The sequence below is a fragment of the Oryza glaberrima genome, chromosome 11, assembly GCF_000147395.1.
Source record: "Oryza glaberrima chromosome 11, OglaRS2, whole genome shotgun sequence".
NCBI lineage: Eukaryota > Viridiplantae > Streptophyta > Magnoliopsida > Poales > Poaceae > Oryza > Oryza glaberrima.
The window spans coordinates 4,066,339-4,083,442 of NC_068336.1; the positions used below are offsets into that span (position 1 = coordinate 4,066,339).

At 42.0% G+C, this 17,104-nt stretch overlaps 1 protein-coding gene, 1 long non-coding RNA gene and 1 pseudogene across 9 annotated transcripts; 1 reads left to right on the forward strand and 2 right to left on the reverse strand.

The window, feature by feature from the left end:
- Positions 1–6,176, reverse strand: part of LOC127754648 (uncharacterized) — a 41,371-nt pseudogene extending 35,195 nt beyond the window's left edge.
- A 305-nt stretch (positions 6,177–6,481) lies between these two features.
- On the forward strand, positions 6,482–11,167 carry LOC127753670 (uncharacterized). Of its 8 annotated transcripts, none has more exons than XR_008012675.1 (5): positions 6,482–7,066; positions 7,294–7,498; positions 7,687–8,445; positions 8,719–8,775; positions 8,914–11,167. It is a non-coding gene; the product is annotated as an uncharacterized LOC127753670 (long non-coding RNA). The 8 variants fall into 8 exon arrangements; XR_008012673.1 differs by having other exon boundaries at positions 7,687–8,209; positions 8,326–8,445; positions 8,719–11,166; XR_008012671.1 differs by having other exon boundaries at positions 8,719–11,166.
- A 1,706-nt stretch (positions 11,168–12,873) lies between these two features.
- LOC127755174 (uncharacterized) lies at positions 12,874–16,077 on the reverse strand. Its single transcript, XM_052280835.1, has 4 exons — positions 15,823–16,077; positions 14,982–15,491; positions 14,360–14,886; positions 12,874–13,764 (listed from the first exon to the last, which is right to left on the reverse strand). The coding sequence occupies exons 1-4, from the start codon at positions 16,046–16,048 to the stop codon at positions 13,066–13,068; spliced, it is 1,962 nt and encodes a 653-aa protein (XP_052136795.1). The 5' UTR covers positions 16,049–16,077; the 3' UTR covers positions 12,874–13,065.
- Positions 16,078–17,104: the final 1,027 nt, after the last annotated feature.

Sequence of the window (17,104 nt, forward strand, 5' to 3'; positions counted from 1 at the left end):
TAGGAGACCTTGGTCCCCAAGAGTAACAAACACAATCGAAGATTTGCTTGCTATGAATCGAGTGCTCAAAGTGTGGAGTGAAGCTCACTAGCTCTCAACTTCTCAATCTCTCAATCGAACTCTCTCCCCTTCTCAAATCCCTCTCACAAAGAGTCACCACAAAGGATGGAGTGAAGCCTACTAGCTCACAACTCCTCACTCTCTCAATCCAACTCTCTTCCCTTCTCAAATCCCCCTCACAAAGAGGCACCACAAAGGATAGGAAATGGGGATGGCTATTTGGCTTTGGATGTGTCTAATACTCCCCAAGAGCAGCAGCCACTCAAAGGAGGGGTGGAGGAGTTTATATACCCGAGCCCCTCAAAAACTAGCCGTTGGAGGCCAAGACTGTAATTTTCGGAGTTTCCGAAAAGCATTTTCGGACAAGTCCGAAAACATACAGAAGCAAATCTCAGATTCGCAGCCATTTTCGGAATGTCTGAAAATTTTCGGAGTTTCCGATAATTTTTCGGACTTTCCGAAAAGCACAGAGTAAAACGACTATAACTTTTCGCTCGGGAGTCCGTTTTTGATGAACTTGGACTCTATGGAAGGCTCACTTAGAGGACTACCCAACTCAACCAAAAACAAGGTCTAAAACCACTCAAAGGATAGGTTAAAGCTTGGGTTTCTCTCAAGGTAGCACTATGATAGGTCACTTTAAGCACCGAGACATACACAAACACCTCTGAAAGGGTCAATTAGGCCTAGGGGGTGAATAGGCTAATTTAAAACTTTATGCGGAAGCTAAACCTGAAATAAGGTCGGAAAGTCTGATCCACAGTCAGACTATCTGAAAATATCAGATAGTCTGAAAATATCAGATAGTCTGATGTTGGATCAGACTGTCTGATCCACCAATGAAGCACAACAAGTAGATCTATCACACAAACAAGAGTAAAGCACAAACAGCGACTAGATCTATAGTGGCACAATTAAGCAAAGCTAAAAGGAGGATGAAGGGAGATCACCAATGATAAAGTTCACGAAGTTGTTCCCGGAGTTCAAATCCTTGAGGGGATTCTACTCTCCGTTGAGGAGCTCACTAAGAGCCGGGTCTTTGCTAACCCTTTCCTCAAGAGGTTGCACTAAGCACTCCTCCTTCCACTAAGGGGTATCTCTTTCCTTGCGGAGGCGAGATCTGGCCTTCACAAACTTCTCCCGGCCAACCACACATAGATCGGTGGCTCGGAAGTGACACCTAGCCGTCTAGGAGTCCTCAACCTCCAAGAGTAACAAACACCACACAACTCTTGGTCAAACCCTAGTGCTCAAGATCGAGTGAAACACACACTAGGCCCTCAAACACCAAATCCACAACCACCAAGATCCACCACACAAAGAACGAGGAGGGATTTGAGAGAGGGAGAAAGAGCTCAAAGATCCAAAGCACCTTAGCACCAAGCTCAACCCAAAGTGAATGAGAATGAAATGAGTTGGGTAACCCTAGAAAAGGGTTAGGTGGGGGGTATTTATAGAAACCCCCAAAATGTGGCCGTTGGTAGAGAATCTTTTCATCCCACCTCGGAAAGTCCGAGGTGACATCGGATAGTCCGATGTTTTTGACCCAAGCAGGCTAGAGACAGAGAACGAAATTCTGGAGAATTTCGGACAATCCGATCGATTGGACAGTCCGATGTCATATCGGATATTCCGTTATTTTTAAACCAAGAATTTCATCCTCTCACGGAGACTCAAGTTCCATTGAATTTTGGAGTCTCTGGATCATCGGATACTCTGATCACATCGGATAGTCTGATTTAAAACTCACTCAAAAAGGAATAAAAAGCAATTCAAAACAGAGAGTGAAGTTCTGAGAAATTTCAGATAGTCCGACGTATCGGATAGTCCGACCTTATATCGGATAGTCCGATATTTTTTAGCCAACACTCAGACCCAAGACAGTGAGCAAAATTCTATGAAATTTCGGATAGTCTGAGCATCGGATAGTCTGATCAACATCGGATAGTCCGACAGACATAAAACAGGAACACTTCAAATAAATGATTTTGAGCACTAGTGTTCTACCAATTATATGCATGTGGCATTCCTCTTAATAGTACGGCATCCTAATACTCAAGAACACAAGATATACATGGATTAGAAGACAATTACCACAAAAGATGCCGCAATACTTATTGTGTTGACATCCACTCCTTTTTCATCCTTGCATACATCTCAACAAAAAGCATTAGTTACCCTCTAATTGTGTTGTCATTAACAACAAAATAAATGAGGGGTCCTAGATGCACTTTCAACCTCGATGTTGCATCCCTCTTAATAGTACGGCATTCCTAAACTCAAATGTAAATAAGAAGATAATTATACCATTAGGAATGTCTTTTTTTTCATCTTTCTTTCATTGTCTTAAGGGACGCCAATGCCGATACCGTTTCACTATATATTCTTCAAATGATTGATGCGGTTACTTGTAGCTTCAAATGGTCTCGCACGGTCCATCATGACAAAGCCGTCGCTCGCCCTTCACCACCGGATTTGGTTCTTCAGCGCCAAGCCCCTTGCTTGCCCTTCACCGCCGCATGGTCCATCGCGACCGAGCATCGCTTGCCCTTCACCGTCTTGCCATAATAGCCACTTCGTATTGCACATCTTCAATATCTTCACTTTGTCATTCTTGGTATTGTTAGGTGTAATGATATCACTTGAGCATCAACACCTTTGTAATCCTTGGGACCTATTTCTTTCATTCAACTCAATAAAATTATTAGTCCCAATGATCCGGTTGTCAACCTCCACATGTTGACCAACCGATCGCATGTATAAAAGGATATGAATAAATGATGAGTATTAATCAACACCACAAGTGTCATATACTCAATTATATGCTCACATGTAAAGATCCCAATTAAATAAAAGTGAATAACTTGGATCAAGTACATGCATAACCAAGGTATAGGATTTGCTCCCCCTAAATGTATGCATACCGAATATTTGTGTGAAGCAAGAGTATGCATTACAAGATATGAAACATTGATAGCTTATCATATACAAGAATAGAAGGCATTTCTCAAAAATAGATATTAAAATAAAAACATACCTTCATCGTCTCCACGTTCTCAATGTAAATAGACTAAATAAGAGATGATACTCAAACAAAACATTAGTCTCACATGCATATGCCAATCACGTGGAAATATTATATATGAACATATCAATATGTACATGAAGAGAAAGAGTGATACATATAGCTTGATCTCCATGCATTTCATCCTTGTGATTTAGGTCCACCAACACTCCACTTTCATATCCACATGAGACTAGGCAAAGAAATGCTTATAACAATGTTAGTCTCATGTAAATGGATTTGTCATTAATCATCAAAACCAAATTAATGGCACTTGAACTTTCACTAACGGCCATAAGTGAAAACCGCCAGCGAAATTTTAACAATGGATGAGATGCTTAGGACTGCCAGCAAAAATAGGTCTTCGCTAGCGGCCGGTTTAAGAGGACCGCTTGTAAAAGTAGAAGTCTTTATGCAAGCGGACCTCTTTAGTTATTAAATCGAATTTTCGCTGGCAGTTGCTAATGAGCTTCGACAGCAAAAAGTACATAGAGAGCACCGCTCGCAAAAAGAAAACAACTGCGTTATTAAAAACCCCCACGGCCCCACCGCCCACCCCCCACAACCCACTACCCACCACCCACCGCCCACCGCCTCCCTCTCCTCTCCTCTCCAGTGCTGGGAGATGGCGGAGCGGGGGCGCGCGGGCGACGTTAAGGCGCCCGGAAGGCGGATTCGGCGACATGCACCAAGGCACCCATTAAAAATGCAGCATATAGAAAATAATTAGCTGGTGCATCTTAGCAACGGGATACAATAATAAGTTGTAAAATATCTAGCCAATTTTACTACATACCAGAAAGAACTATCAAGTTCTAACTATTGTTGGCAAACAATAATATGGGCACAAGTGCCATTATTTTCACATAGGATTTCCAACTTTTTAATTGTATGAATAATTATTTTCATCACAACTACACAAATGATTTTTCCGAGCATTCTTTTCACATGTGGCTCAAATGTGCAGCCTCCTATGTGGTGAGCCTCTTTCCTTAGACTCATGGGTATTCTTTGAAAATAATTTTTGCAATCCTTTTACACAGAACTATTTTAGTGGAGTGCTTGAAACACAATGTAGCGTTCAAGCTTTTACACATAAAACTATATTAGTGGAGCACTTAACCCGTAAGGTAGTATTGAATCAATCTACTCCCTTCGTTATAGAAAAACATAGCCCACTTTACATCATAATGATATTTTATTCTTTCAAAAATTTTATATTTCTCTTTGTACAAGTCATATTAAACACACCAAGAGGCGAAGGTAATGCTAAATCGGTTCAGTAAATTCTATGCTTCAAAGTAGCTCCATGGGTTTCTCTACAACCTGTATGTATAGGCCTCTAAGGTGGCAATACAAAATCAGTAGCCTTTCTTATAATAATATGATTAAAAGTTATATTTTCCTAATAAATTATTATTTTAAGATTCATGTTGACTATGTCTTTTTTTAAAAAAAATCCCGTAGGGTCTAACATATTAAAAAGAAGCGCTATATAAGATATGTACATTTGATCAATTAAAAAGAGGGCTAGCAGGATGGTAAAAAGATAAACTTACGAGCAATAAAAGTTTCTCGAGACTTCTTAAGAAAAAAGTAAACATTGAAAATTCAATTAAAAATGAAAAATACCTTACTTTAATTTCAACTTATTTTGTTACAACTATTTAAAAAAAATAATATGCATGCCCGCGCGAATGCGCGGGCTACTTCCTACTTAATCATAATATTTGTATGGTGCAGATAGTAAGCTTCATATTAAAAATTATTCTCAGAGGATTTTGATATTGTAGCTATCATAGTAATAAAATAATGTAGGACAAGTCAAAGTCTAAGGATTACTGTGGAACGAAAACCTGCAAGTGCCACATGTTTTTTTTTTTTGTTGGTCTATGAGCATTACGTTTGCAACCATGACGTTGCTACATGTTCCAATAGGATTACTGGAGGTCTTGTCAAGGAAGGTTTAGCCCTATATAAAAACCAAGATGAGAAGTCCAAGATATATACATTCAAAACCACCTTGATAGCTTCCCAATTCCCAATTCCCAAAACAAAAAAGCTAGAACTATACATGCACATCCATTTACTAGAATATATATGAACCGCTCAACATAGGGGCTGATATAGAAAAATACAATAGTAAAAACTAAACAAACTAAAACAATATACTACCTCCGTTTTACCTCCGTTTTAAGTTATAAGACATATTATAATATTTATAATACTAAATTAGTTTTATCAAATCAATAATTAAATTTATTTTCATAATAAATTTGTCTTGGGTTGAAAATGTTACTACTTTTTTTCTATAAACTTGATTAAACTTAAAGCAGTTTGACTTTGAGCAAAGTCAAAATATTTTATAACCTAAAACAAAAGGAGTATCTTATATATAATTAGACAAAAAGTTTTAATAGAGACTTTATGTTCCCACCGTCACTGCCTCAACAGTTTATGGTTTGGATCCAACAAAAGCTCGAGAGTGGCAACAAGTTAACATGATCTCATGGCTAACTGTGAAATATATAATTACTTCACCACTGCTCGCTCGTCTCAACCAATTAAAAGCATCTTCGTCTCAACCAAACACAATATTCCCCAGCCCGTTTAATTCTATTCTTCTCCGTACCATCCAAAAATGTAAGTCTAAAGGGTAGCTAAATTTTAGAATAAATGGGATAAGTTTAGGCTATTCGTGCGCGAATTTCTTCAAGAGAGAGAAAAAATCAAAGATTCTTCAATGAATTGAAGAGTTGGCAGCAAAGTAGTGAACTCGAGATCTGTGTGTGTGCTGTTAATGTTACTTACCAGCGAGTTGATGATGACGATCTCCTCCTGCATCAGCACCGTGCCGTCGCTGCAGGAGCAGCGCCATGGCATCCTCCACTCGCCCTCTCTGTGCAGCGAGATACAGAGACGGGCACATCATCTCCGTGCGACGCGCCTCACCATTCGCCATCGCCGCCGCCGGCAACCCTGCAGACGCCGAAGAACCAGCTGCTGCTGGAGGGCAACGCGAGAGCTGGACTACATGTCGACTACGATCCATTTCAGTATGTGTAGCTAGCTAGGAGAGAAATTAATTAACCGCCTGATCTAGACTGAATTTGATGCTGTACTGAATGGCCTCACCAAGTGTTCTCTGCAACCTTTAATTTGCTTGTAGCTGTTGATCGATGCTCCTTTGCTCCATCTATATACATGTATCTACATCTACACTAATATAAAAAGGAGGAGTTGCCCCCTTGCAATCCTTCTGGTGAAATCATCCTATCCCATCTCATCCGTCCATCCGTATCTCATCTCATCTATCCGTCCATTCACCATCATCATCTGATCTAATCTAATCTAATCTATTCTCAATCGCTGTGCAAATACTACCGATTCCACCTCCGAACAAGATGATTCCGCCCCCGAGCGCGCGATGATTCCGCCGCACCAATCTCCGCCCCCTCCTCCGCTCCTCGCATCCTCCCTCCTCTCATCTCATCCGCGCCCTCAGCCACGCGAATCCCCGCCGCCTCACTCGCTCCACCCGATTCCCGCTACCGCCAGACCAGCCGCCCCCTCCTCCCTCCTCCTCATCCGCGCGAGGAATCCCCGCCGCCTCGCTCCGCCTGATTCCCCAATGCCGCCGCGCCGGACCAGCCACCCCCTCCTCGCTCCTCCTCCCTCCTCCTCTCAGCCGTGTGAATGCCCGTCGCAGTCCATCGTTGGACCAGAGCCGCCGCTGCCGCGCCTCCACCGCCGGACGACCTTAATCGCTGTGCGCCTCCTCGCGAGTCCCCGCCGCATGCCACCGCACCGTGCCCCTGCAGGCGCCATGGTGGTTCCCCTTCCCTAACCCGTCGAAGTTCACCGGAGAAGCCCGGCCCCTTCTCTCAAACTCGCACACCGGAGACAGAGAAGATGAATAAGCGCGTGGAGAGGAGGAAGAGGGTGAGTCGCATGCTGCCTGCTCCGATTCCCCTCTGTGCGCGCGAGTTCTGGCATCACGGCATGAACTACCTCTTCGGCCCCAGGGATCTCATGCCTGTTGCGAATGTGGTTGTCTGCATCGGTTGTGATCCGTTCACGGACTGGCTTCTTGGTCCTTTCTGAACTCCGTTTCTTGACTCGAATCCACATTCTCTGATTTTTTTTTTTTTGGTCTTGTATCTATGTAGGACATGTAGGACAGTAGGAGAGAGATGCTGCAGTCCACCGCTGCCACCGACGGAGCCGGCCGTGGCCGGAGCCGATGTTGTCCCCAGTCGCCGCCGGAGCCGAGGTCGTCCCCTTCCGCCGCCCGCACTCCACCACTTCCCCCGCCGGAGTCGAGGTCTGCAAGAGCCGTGCTCTTCCCCATCCGCCGCCGTCGGAGCCGATAGCGTAATGTTAATCATATTTTCGTATATTGTGTGAAATATTTTGTTGTATAAATTAATGTATGGAGTCAGGAGCAATATGCTCTAGAAATACATGGTTATGATGCTACCTTAAATACATGGTTATGATGCTACCTTCAACGTGCTGCACTGCTGCTGCTGGCCTGATCTTCCCTTGGTGATGAACAACAGGATACATGGGAGAATGGCTCTGCAAGCCAACATTGTTGACAAGGACAGGTAAATCAGATTCACTATGTTGCAGCTTCAATCCAAAAATATTATATTGCACACGCAATTCACATATGGTAAATCAGATTCCCTTGCCGCCGTCGAACTCCACCGCTGCCACAGGTTTTGCCCCGGAGGTGTTCGACTGAATGCCAGTCAACCAATACGGTTTCTATTTATTCCTAACCATTGCCTCGTATATTTTATTATTCATGGGTCTATCTATCTCCTTACAGTGGAGGGATACATCGTTGGGCTAGGACTAACAGCTTGCAGCTTGTTCACCATTCAGCTTTAAGAAAATATTCTACATGGTTTATCCAGTTGACGATGATACATGTTGGTTGGTTTTCATACTACTTTAAATGTTGCTCTATTAACCTCCAGAGAAGATCAAGGAGGTTGTTCCTACGTATACAAATCATGCTCAGACGCTATTAAATCAGCCACCGATTCACATATTCACAAAGCTTATTTTACATGGGTACATACTCTAGCATTATTCAGCAAACTATCTTTTGGTTGAACAGAGACTATTGATGAGGCTCTTCAAGACCTGGATGATTGCCTAACAATTGTGATTTTGTTTATAACTACTAGGAGATGATGGTGTGTGAATTGAGAATCCTTAATTGTCATCGGTTCAGCGCTATAAACTCCCCTATAAAACTTACCATGAGACATCTATATCTTGATTCCATATCTCCTTTTGCTTTTGTGGTATGTTCAGTTTCCCTACAAAACTCTATCCATTTTACCCAATTCAGTTTAATTAAGAAAGCTTTCAAGAATTAATCATGAGTTCAACTCTGAATTGTTCGCAATGAAGATTTGATTCGGCAATGGAGGCAAATGCAGTTCTTTTCCCTTCCCGTACCTAATTCATATGCTTTCTATTTAATCCTTGCAATTGCCTCAGAAGTTGAATGTATCTAATCTTGTTTTCTTCCTAGGCTCCTCGGTTATCTTATTGGTTTGTTGTTTGCTTGTTAGGACTGAGTTGACGACAAATTGAACTGAAGAAGAATTTGTGGGCGAAAAGTTCTACTGGTACTGTTATTAAGTGTTTTCAGTCGTTTTTCACCGATCGATACCTGTTCAGCCATTGATTTCAATCTTGACGGTTTTCCACATGTACTTTTAGCATATTATTTCTTGCATGTGACCTTCTTTATGATTGTATTGCAGAACTATATTCTTCTTGTGAGCATTCATTTATCCAATTCTCAAGAAGTCAACCAGGCTCCTGTTTTTTAATTTATTTCTACATATCTATGTATTTATGAAAAATTGTTCCAATTCTTATTTGGTTACCACTGCTTCAATCTTTTTCAATTTTAAAAATGATTTGACTAAGGTAAGGGCACTGAGATTTTGGAAAACAATATCATCGAGAATGACATGAAATCTGGTTTGTTCTTACACATGGTTTGGGCATGATTATCAATTGTCGGCTGTACTGATATTTGGTTTCGAATTTAATTTGTGTCACTACAATAGGTATTTGTTAAATGCAGCTATGGTAATGTACAGTTCTAATTTGAAGTTGGAAAATTATATCACTCCCATTTATTGAATGTTTTTCAAATGAATACTCTGTTGTGCTATTTTAATTAAGTATATGCATGTCAAGGAGTAATGCACGTGCAATGTGTCACTGTATCAACTGAATAAACATGAACGTGTAAGGACATTAGAGCTGTGTAACCAAATTTAATGATTGTTTTCTATATCCAATGTGGTGAAAGTTAATTATATAAAGCAAGGATTACATGCTGTCAATGTAATTGTATATTTAGTTACATAGACTCCCTCCATCCACTAAAGTTACACCTATTACTTTTATCACCATGACTAAGAAGAAATTAATTAATCATGCATATAACAAAAATTAAGGAGCGTATACACGTATGCAGCTACTGAATATTAATATTGCTCCTTGGGTTCTAATCAAAGATTTAATTTACCTCTCTATTTAAGTTTTCTTGGATAGAAACTGCAAATAGGAACAAATTATTTAGAAAAACTAAAATATGAAATATGGCTAACTCTTGGGATGGAGTGAGTATATCTATCTATTATATATTAAAAGTTAATTAAACTTCCTACAAATGCTCATAAGTTACCATGTGACACTTCTACAAACACTACTAGGTCGCCATGTCAATGTGGCACTAGAAATTCTATAAAACAAACATCTAGCTATCGATTTTCATTTACTCTGGTGGAGCCATTATTTTTAACCATTAGATCTATCTGACAATAGGCTATAGTATTACTCTGCAATGCAATTCTACAAATGAGAAAAATGAGATGCTAGCTGATCACTTTTTTTCCAGCTAGAGATGCTAGCAATCTCACATAAGCAGTGAGCATAGTAACTCTCAGACAGAGATACTTCAAAGTTGTTTCTGTTTTTTATACCAGTGAAATATTTCTGTGTAGTTATCTTTTTGTCCTCGGGAGCACCTGGGCCCGGAGCACTCATATGGAGCTTTGGAATTTCTGTTAATAAAGACGGATGGTGCATTGCATCTTATATTGTCACTCTAGAAATAGATGTTACAAGTTTTTATAGAGATCATTCAAATTATCATCCCACTATGGTCTATGAAACTCAATTTTTACGTGAAGAATTTATATGGAGTGTTGCATTGCATAAAAAAGGTAGCATTTATTATTCTACTTCTGTGTATATAATATCAAAACGTGCAAGCACGTGCACGATAACTAGTAATTATATAAAGCTCAAGTCGTTTATCAGGTCAACGGCATATGCTTGAGCCAGAATTACTGCTATTTTTCCTACAAGGAGTACGTGTCCTGGGACCTAAGGTTCCAGCAGCTAGGAAGCCAGTAGTATATGTATATGTGTGCGTCCAGGAATATTTGATCAATCTGACTTGATCTGAATGTAACACCGATCCTTCAATTTTTCCTTCACACGCCTTTGTTAATTAATGTTCTTGTTTCTTAATTTCCTACCCGGGGCCGATATGGCTCATCCCTTCATAGGTCAACAATCATCTCATCAGGATTATCCAAACATTATGTTAATGCATTTCGCAGCATTATATATGGACTAGTTGATCTTGTCCGCCATGACACCTCGTCACGCTCGCTGGTTTGCATTGCATATGAGATTCAGTAAAGCCAGCTGTTGAAAGGTGTTGATGCAATGGATATGTGAGGATCAGAAAACAGAAGTTGATGAGTGCATCGCCGGAGATGAAGATGAAGGAGAATGCCAATTAGGTCAATGCCATATCATCCAAAATGAGATGAAATATTCTCATTTTGTCAATGTCCAGATTCATTATTTTAGTATTGGTCAATCTCATCCTAGGTTAGTAACATTTTGGGAAATAGAAAGCAGTCAATTGCATGCCATGCCAATATACATATTTCAGGAGAATAATAAGGATGTAACTGGGGATGGCCTCTATTATCTCCTTGACAACAATATGCTTGACCCATCCGGGCGGCGACATGGAGGGCAGGGCAAACATGCCGTCCAAGTCCTTCATGTGGATTGTGCTCGATCTGCGCGAAGGAATGCTCTCACGATGGAGCTGTTGCCTTTGGACGCCGCGAAGTGGGGCGGGGTGCTCCCGTTGCAGTCAACTTGGCTGGCCAGTGCTGGCTTCCCCACTGCAATAGCAAGTGAACCATCCTTGCAGATTAGTGTTCAATTGAGTTCACGAATGCGTTAGTTCTTGATTTCTTCGGTTTGTTCTTAAGCCAGTGAATCAACAAGCTGATATCGAAATACTCTAAGGAAAAGTGCTACAGCGGTATTAGTGCACTTGCGGATTTATCTGTGCGTAGCAAATACTAACATGCATTGGCGGTTCCCTCCCCTCCGCCAGATCCAGCAGAAGGGGGATGGCGGCAGCGACGGCGCCCTCCCCTCGAAGGTGTTGGTTCTAGACTTGCACTAGAATCGGCACCTATTTTCCCTCTCCATCAATGTTGCCCTTTAGGTGCCAGTTGGGAAATCCGGCATCTTTGTGGGGTTCCCAACTGGCACCAATTAAGATTTTTGTGGTAGTGATACCTCTTATACATGGTTACCATATCTCTACTATTATACAAATTAAATACATGGTTACCATATCTCTACTATTATACAAATTAAAGATATTTTTGCCGGTACTTTGGTACGTCCATCCGTGTTTGAGTCTCTATTTAAGTTTATTCGCTTTTGGAGTTACAGTTTCATATTTGAATCGGTTTTTAAGTTCGTTCGCTTTTGAAAATATAGAAGGAGCCGTATAAGAAATCTCTTTAAAAAACTCACATGCTAACTTGTAAAAACAATATCCAGGAGAATTCCTGAAATTCAAATGAATTTCAGTTTAGCTAAACCGTATAACAATAATAAGATTAAGATAGCTTTCACCCATTGCAATGCATGGACATTTTTTTTCTCGTACGCGTAAGAAGTTTTCTTTTAATTAAGGAAATACGGCTATCTACAGGAAAATTATCTTCTCAAAATATACAGAAGGTGGCCGAGTCAAATTAAACAAATCAGTGAACAAATTTATATGTCCAATAATCGAGTAGTCTTTGCCCCATTTTCTAAAAGCCTCTTATTACAAAACATCATTTGCAAAGACAAAATAGACAAATCAGTAGCTCGATCAATCTCCCACTTTTGCACAGTGGCTAGGCAAATCTGAGACAAACACTACCCATTCGAACCATCCTTTTCTCAAATCAACAAGAAGCAGAAATCATATACTCCAGCTTTCTTACATCGGAAAATAAACTAGCTAGCTCACCTCTGGATCAGTGTGTGCTTCGTGTTGTCGCTGGTACAGAGCTCCACGCTGAGATCCCACACAGAAGCCTTGGTCGTCCCATCCCCAGCCCACCGCCCACCGGCATGAGAAATGTCAGAGCTCCATCGCTGCCACCCACGAAGGCCTCAAGTCTCATCGACACCGTCGGAACTGCTGCGATTTAATTACCTCCATGACCACCTTGGACTCCTTTTTTATCGCGACCACAACGTTGCCGCCGAATTTTTTAAATAAAATAAATGGTCAAATGGTATGAAAAACGGAGGTAGTACTTTGTTACGCATATACTTCTACAGAGCCAATCCTTTTATTTTTCATATCGATGAGTTTTATTCACGGTATATTACTGACTGACGTGTCGGCTCAGGTCACGTACACCTTATTATTATAATAAGTGGTCTAACGTAGATGTGTTATATCGCATACGCTTGACCATCTATGTTACATTATTTATTGTAAGAATAACACACACGAGTACAATTTATCATTTTTTTCTAAATAGGAGTAGGTGCGAGGGCAGGTGAGATATTGGTCACGGGGTGCCTGCCCGACTGCTCAAAACCAAATTAGAGAGGGCTCCAACACCCAAAAACACTATGGCAACAACGCCTGAGAATAGAAGCGAGTTGTACACGGACGTGCCAGCGTATAGATACTGCATCTTGACGGCATGAGAACGGTGACCACGCCACGCAAACCTCCAGAGTGTGGAGACCGTCATCGTTGAAGGCCCAAACCATCTTCCGACAAGTATTGTCAAAACATTGAGGCATAAGTACATAGCCATGAACACGAACAAGAATACCTTCGAGGTTGTCACGGCACAGAACGCCGTGTAGAAGGCCAGGAGCAGGCTCACCAGTGAAAACCAAATGAAGTACAATGCCACTATGAAGCTCTTCTGCAAACCGGCAGAGCGTGACACCTTCCCGTAGACAAGCAGAATCACGGCAATCACCGATGTTACTATGGCGATGGTGTCGAGGAACATAAAGTATTTGAATGCTAACGCACCCTCGAGGTTTGCCGTCCCGCTGTTTCCATACCTGCTAGGCATATTGAACCCAGCGGCGAAGGCAACAGTGGCAATGAGCACGGCCACCACTGCGAGGCTGTCGGACGCGTTCTCTATTCCCTGTGCTATGTCGCGACTGCTCCATGGCTTCAGGTGGTCCAGCCTTTGTGGCCATCCATGTGCTCCAAAAGCGACTAATGTCACCACTAAATTTATCTGCATTGCATATAAGTGTATAATATTTTATAGTGGACAATCTAGACTTAACATTAAGATATACGTACTAAATCCTATTAATGCATAAGTATTTTGTCAATAACCATGGCAAATATATTTATTTCAGGCCAATAATTAAATGCAACTGGGCATGCTCCGTCACTATATATATAATCGTTTCTTGTAATGAAAATCAAACTCTGCTTTACATCATCGAGGTGTATGTATATGGCTAATGTATGTGGGAAACAATTCAAACTCTCGAGAGATCTTCTTGTTGTTTACATGTTACTTAAATGGTTATTAAAATATTTTAAAAAAAATTAATAAGATAGATTAATATGTGATAAATCACTCCACAAACATAAAATATCAACTTTGACTTTTACAAGTTAAAACAAACAAATTAGTTTAATTTTGTTCTTTTTTGTTACAACCTATAGAAGTCAAATCTAGCCTACATATTTGTGGAGTGATATATCATGTATTAATCTATCTTAATAATTATCTTAACAATAAGAGCTGATGTCTTATCGAGAGTTTAAAATCCATTTGCCCATGTATGTGTCAAAGAGAATGCTTGGTTACTGCTCACCATGGTGAATAAACTAGTCGATTTCAAAACGATATCAAGCGGCATGAGACCATCGTCGTTCAATACATCAGTTTGCACTTTCCCTTTCCGAAGCAGGGCATCCACGATGCGAAGCGCGCCGGCGGCCACAGCGAAGTGGAGCGGCGTGTTCCCATGCCCATCTTGCGCATTCAGGAGACCACCCAGCATGGGGTTCTTGATGGCAAGGGACACAACTGATGAGCGCTTCTCCCTGACCGCAGCGTGTAGGAAGGTCTCGCCATGGCTGTCACGCAGCTTGGAAGCATCAGGACAGACTCCTATCAGCTCCTTGACAACATCGGCGTGTCCCAACCGGGCCGCGACGTGGAGAGCAGAGAGGCCATCTGAGTCCTTCATGTACACAGTGGTTGGTGGTGCGGCGAGCAAGATTGCGCTTACGATGGAGAGGTTGCCATGAGAGGCTGCAAAGTGAAGCGGGGTGCTGCCATTGCAGTCAACTTGGCTGGCTAGTGCTGGCTTCCATTGCAATAGCAGCTGAACCATCTCTACAAATTAATCAATATGATTGAGTTGACAAACATATTCTTGTATGTGTGCTTGAGAGATTTCAAATCAATAGTTGAACAGGCTAATATCCTACCTAAACTCTGAAAGACGGCAGCGTGCAAAGCATTCTGTGAACTCGGTCCGATGGATAAGGCGTCCCCGCATACAGTCATAATTGCTCTAACAGCAGGCACCGACTTGCTGATCACTGCCAAGTATAGCGGCGACACGCCGGCTTTGTTCACCTCGGATGCCGAAGCGCGTGCCGCGACGAGAGCCTCCACGGTGGCGCCATGGCCGTGCCTCGCCGCCAGATGTAGGGCCGTGTCCCTAGCCTCGTTCTTGCAGTTTATGATGCTCTCTCCACTGTCCCTGGAAAGATTTAACAGCACCTTCACCGCGTTGAGACGCCCTGCCCTCGCCGCGCAATGCAGAGGCGTGTCCAGCGCCGAGTTCCGGTGAGAGAGGAAGTTTTTGTCCTTGTTGAACCTGTGGTAGAGCTCCTCGATCAGCTCGCCGTGCCCTTGCTCCGCAGTGACGTGAAGAAGGGTGTTCCTCTCCGCACACACCTCGAGTAGGGTGCACTGTCTGTGCTGAATAATACCTGAAACAGGTATGAAAGCGAGTCTTCTTCAAGAAAGGGAGAAATTTCAGCAAATATCATATACCCAAATTATCCGCGTTCTTCCTTGGCAGCTAATTAAGTATACGTACTATTTTTTTCTTACTAAATTCTTAATTCATGCTATGAATGCATCATGCTATAAATATTTTATAACTTCCATCTATCTAAATCTCAAACTGTCTGAGGTTATTGTTAATAAAAAAATTTAGTACGTGTAACTGTACTCTTTATGTATACTCAATGTAAATTATCAATGTGTAAAAGCAAATTAAGAGGGCATGAAACTGCGTAACCGCTGTCAATTACTTACCGTTGACTTGATCAAGATTTCCTTGCGCAACACCACCATGCCGTGGCTGAAGAAGGAGCGCCATGACCTCCTCGGCTCGCCCTTTGTAGGCAGCGAGATACAGAGCCGGGCACATCTCCAAGCTACCTGCAGAATCTCCTCTCGCCGTCACCGCCGCCTCCGAGCCATGGTGCTGCGAAGAACAGCGCGCGAGCTGGATGTCCTGCATCTGACGATGATGATCCATTTGGATCAAAATCTAGCACAGTGAAGAGAATATAGATGATGAATATGATTAAGAAGACAATTATACCACGTACCTCGCCTTTGCTGTAGTTTTGCACTGATTAGTCTCGCACATACGGCCAATCATGTCATCGTCATTCTATCACCATATGCACGATATGATACGGGCCATACGGCGTGTGCGCGGGAAAAATTGACTGTTGAATTGAGATTTTGTTTCAACCATTTTAGTGGAAAATTACAGCTATTGACTTGAGAAACGCCTAAGTGTCTTCTGGCTAGCTTCACAAGATGGTGGGCTAGCTGGTATAGGTTCATGGCCTTACCTCTTCTATTTATTTGATATTAAGTCTTTCCCTAATATTTGTGGTTTTTTTGCTATTGACTTAGCAAAGGGACATTCAAAACAATGAATAGTACATGAATGCGACCGATCAAGGTTGGTAGAGGCCGCAAGAAATTATGAAAAATCCGATGCAGTATTCTAAATATCCTCGTTTTGAAGTAGATAGAGAGTATAAGATTCATTCAGCACGATGACAGAAAGAAAAAGAAAAAATAAACAGTGAAGTGCATTGTGTTTCTTAAACTTGTTTGTGTTATCAAGTAGATCTCCATACGCTCTAAATATTGATTCTGGTAATTTTATCAAGTGTATCTTTTTGATCCAAAATTATGATGAGTCCTCCAAAATCCTACATGGCTGCCACCTCCTTTTCTTTTTCTTCTTGATTTTCCTTTCCTTTCTCTTTTCTTCTTCCTTCTCATCCGTCCATCCGCATCCCGCCAACAATGCCTCCCATACAGCCATCACCTTCACCTCTCTCCCACCAGCCAAGACGACTTTGACCCGTTCCTAGCCTACCTGACCTTGGGCGGCGCCATCCTATAGACAAAGCATGTCGCCCCTCTCCCGTAGGCCATCACCCTCATATCCTCATTGCCCGCCTCCCACTTCCTGTTGGCGGTCACCTTTCTCCCCATCGGCCGCCGCTCGGAGGCCTAGAGAGATGGGGAAGAGAGAGGACAGGGCGGAGATAGAGGAAGAAGATGAGTT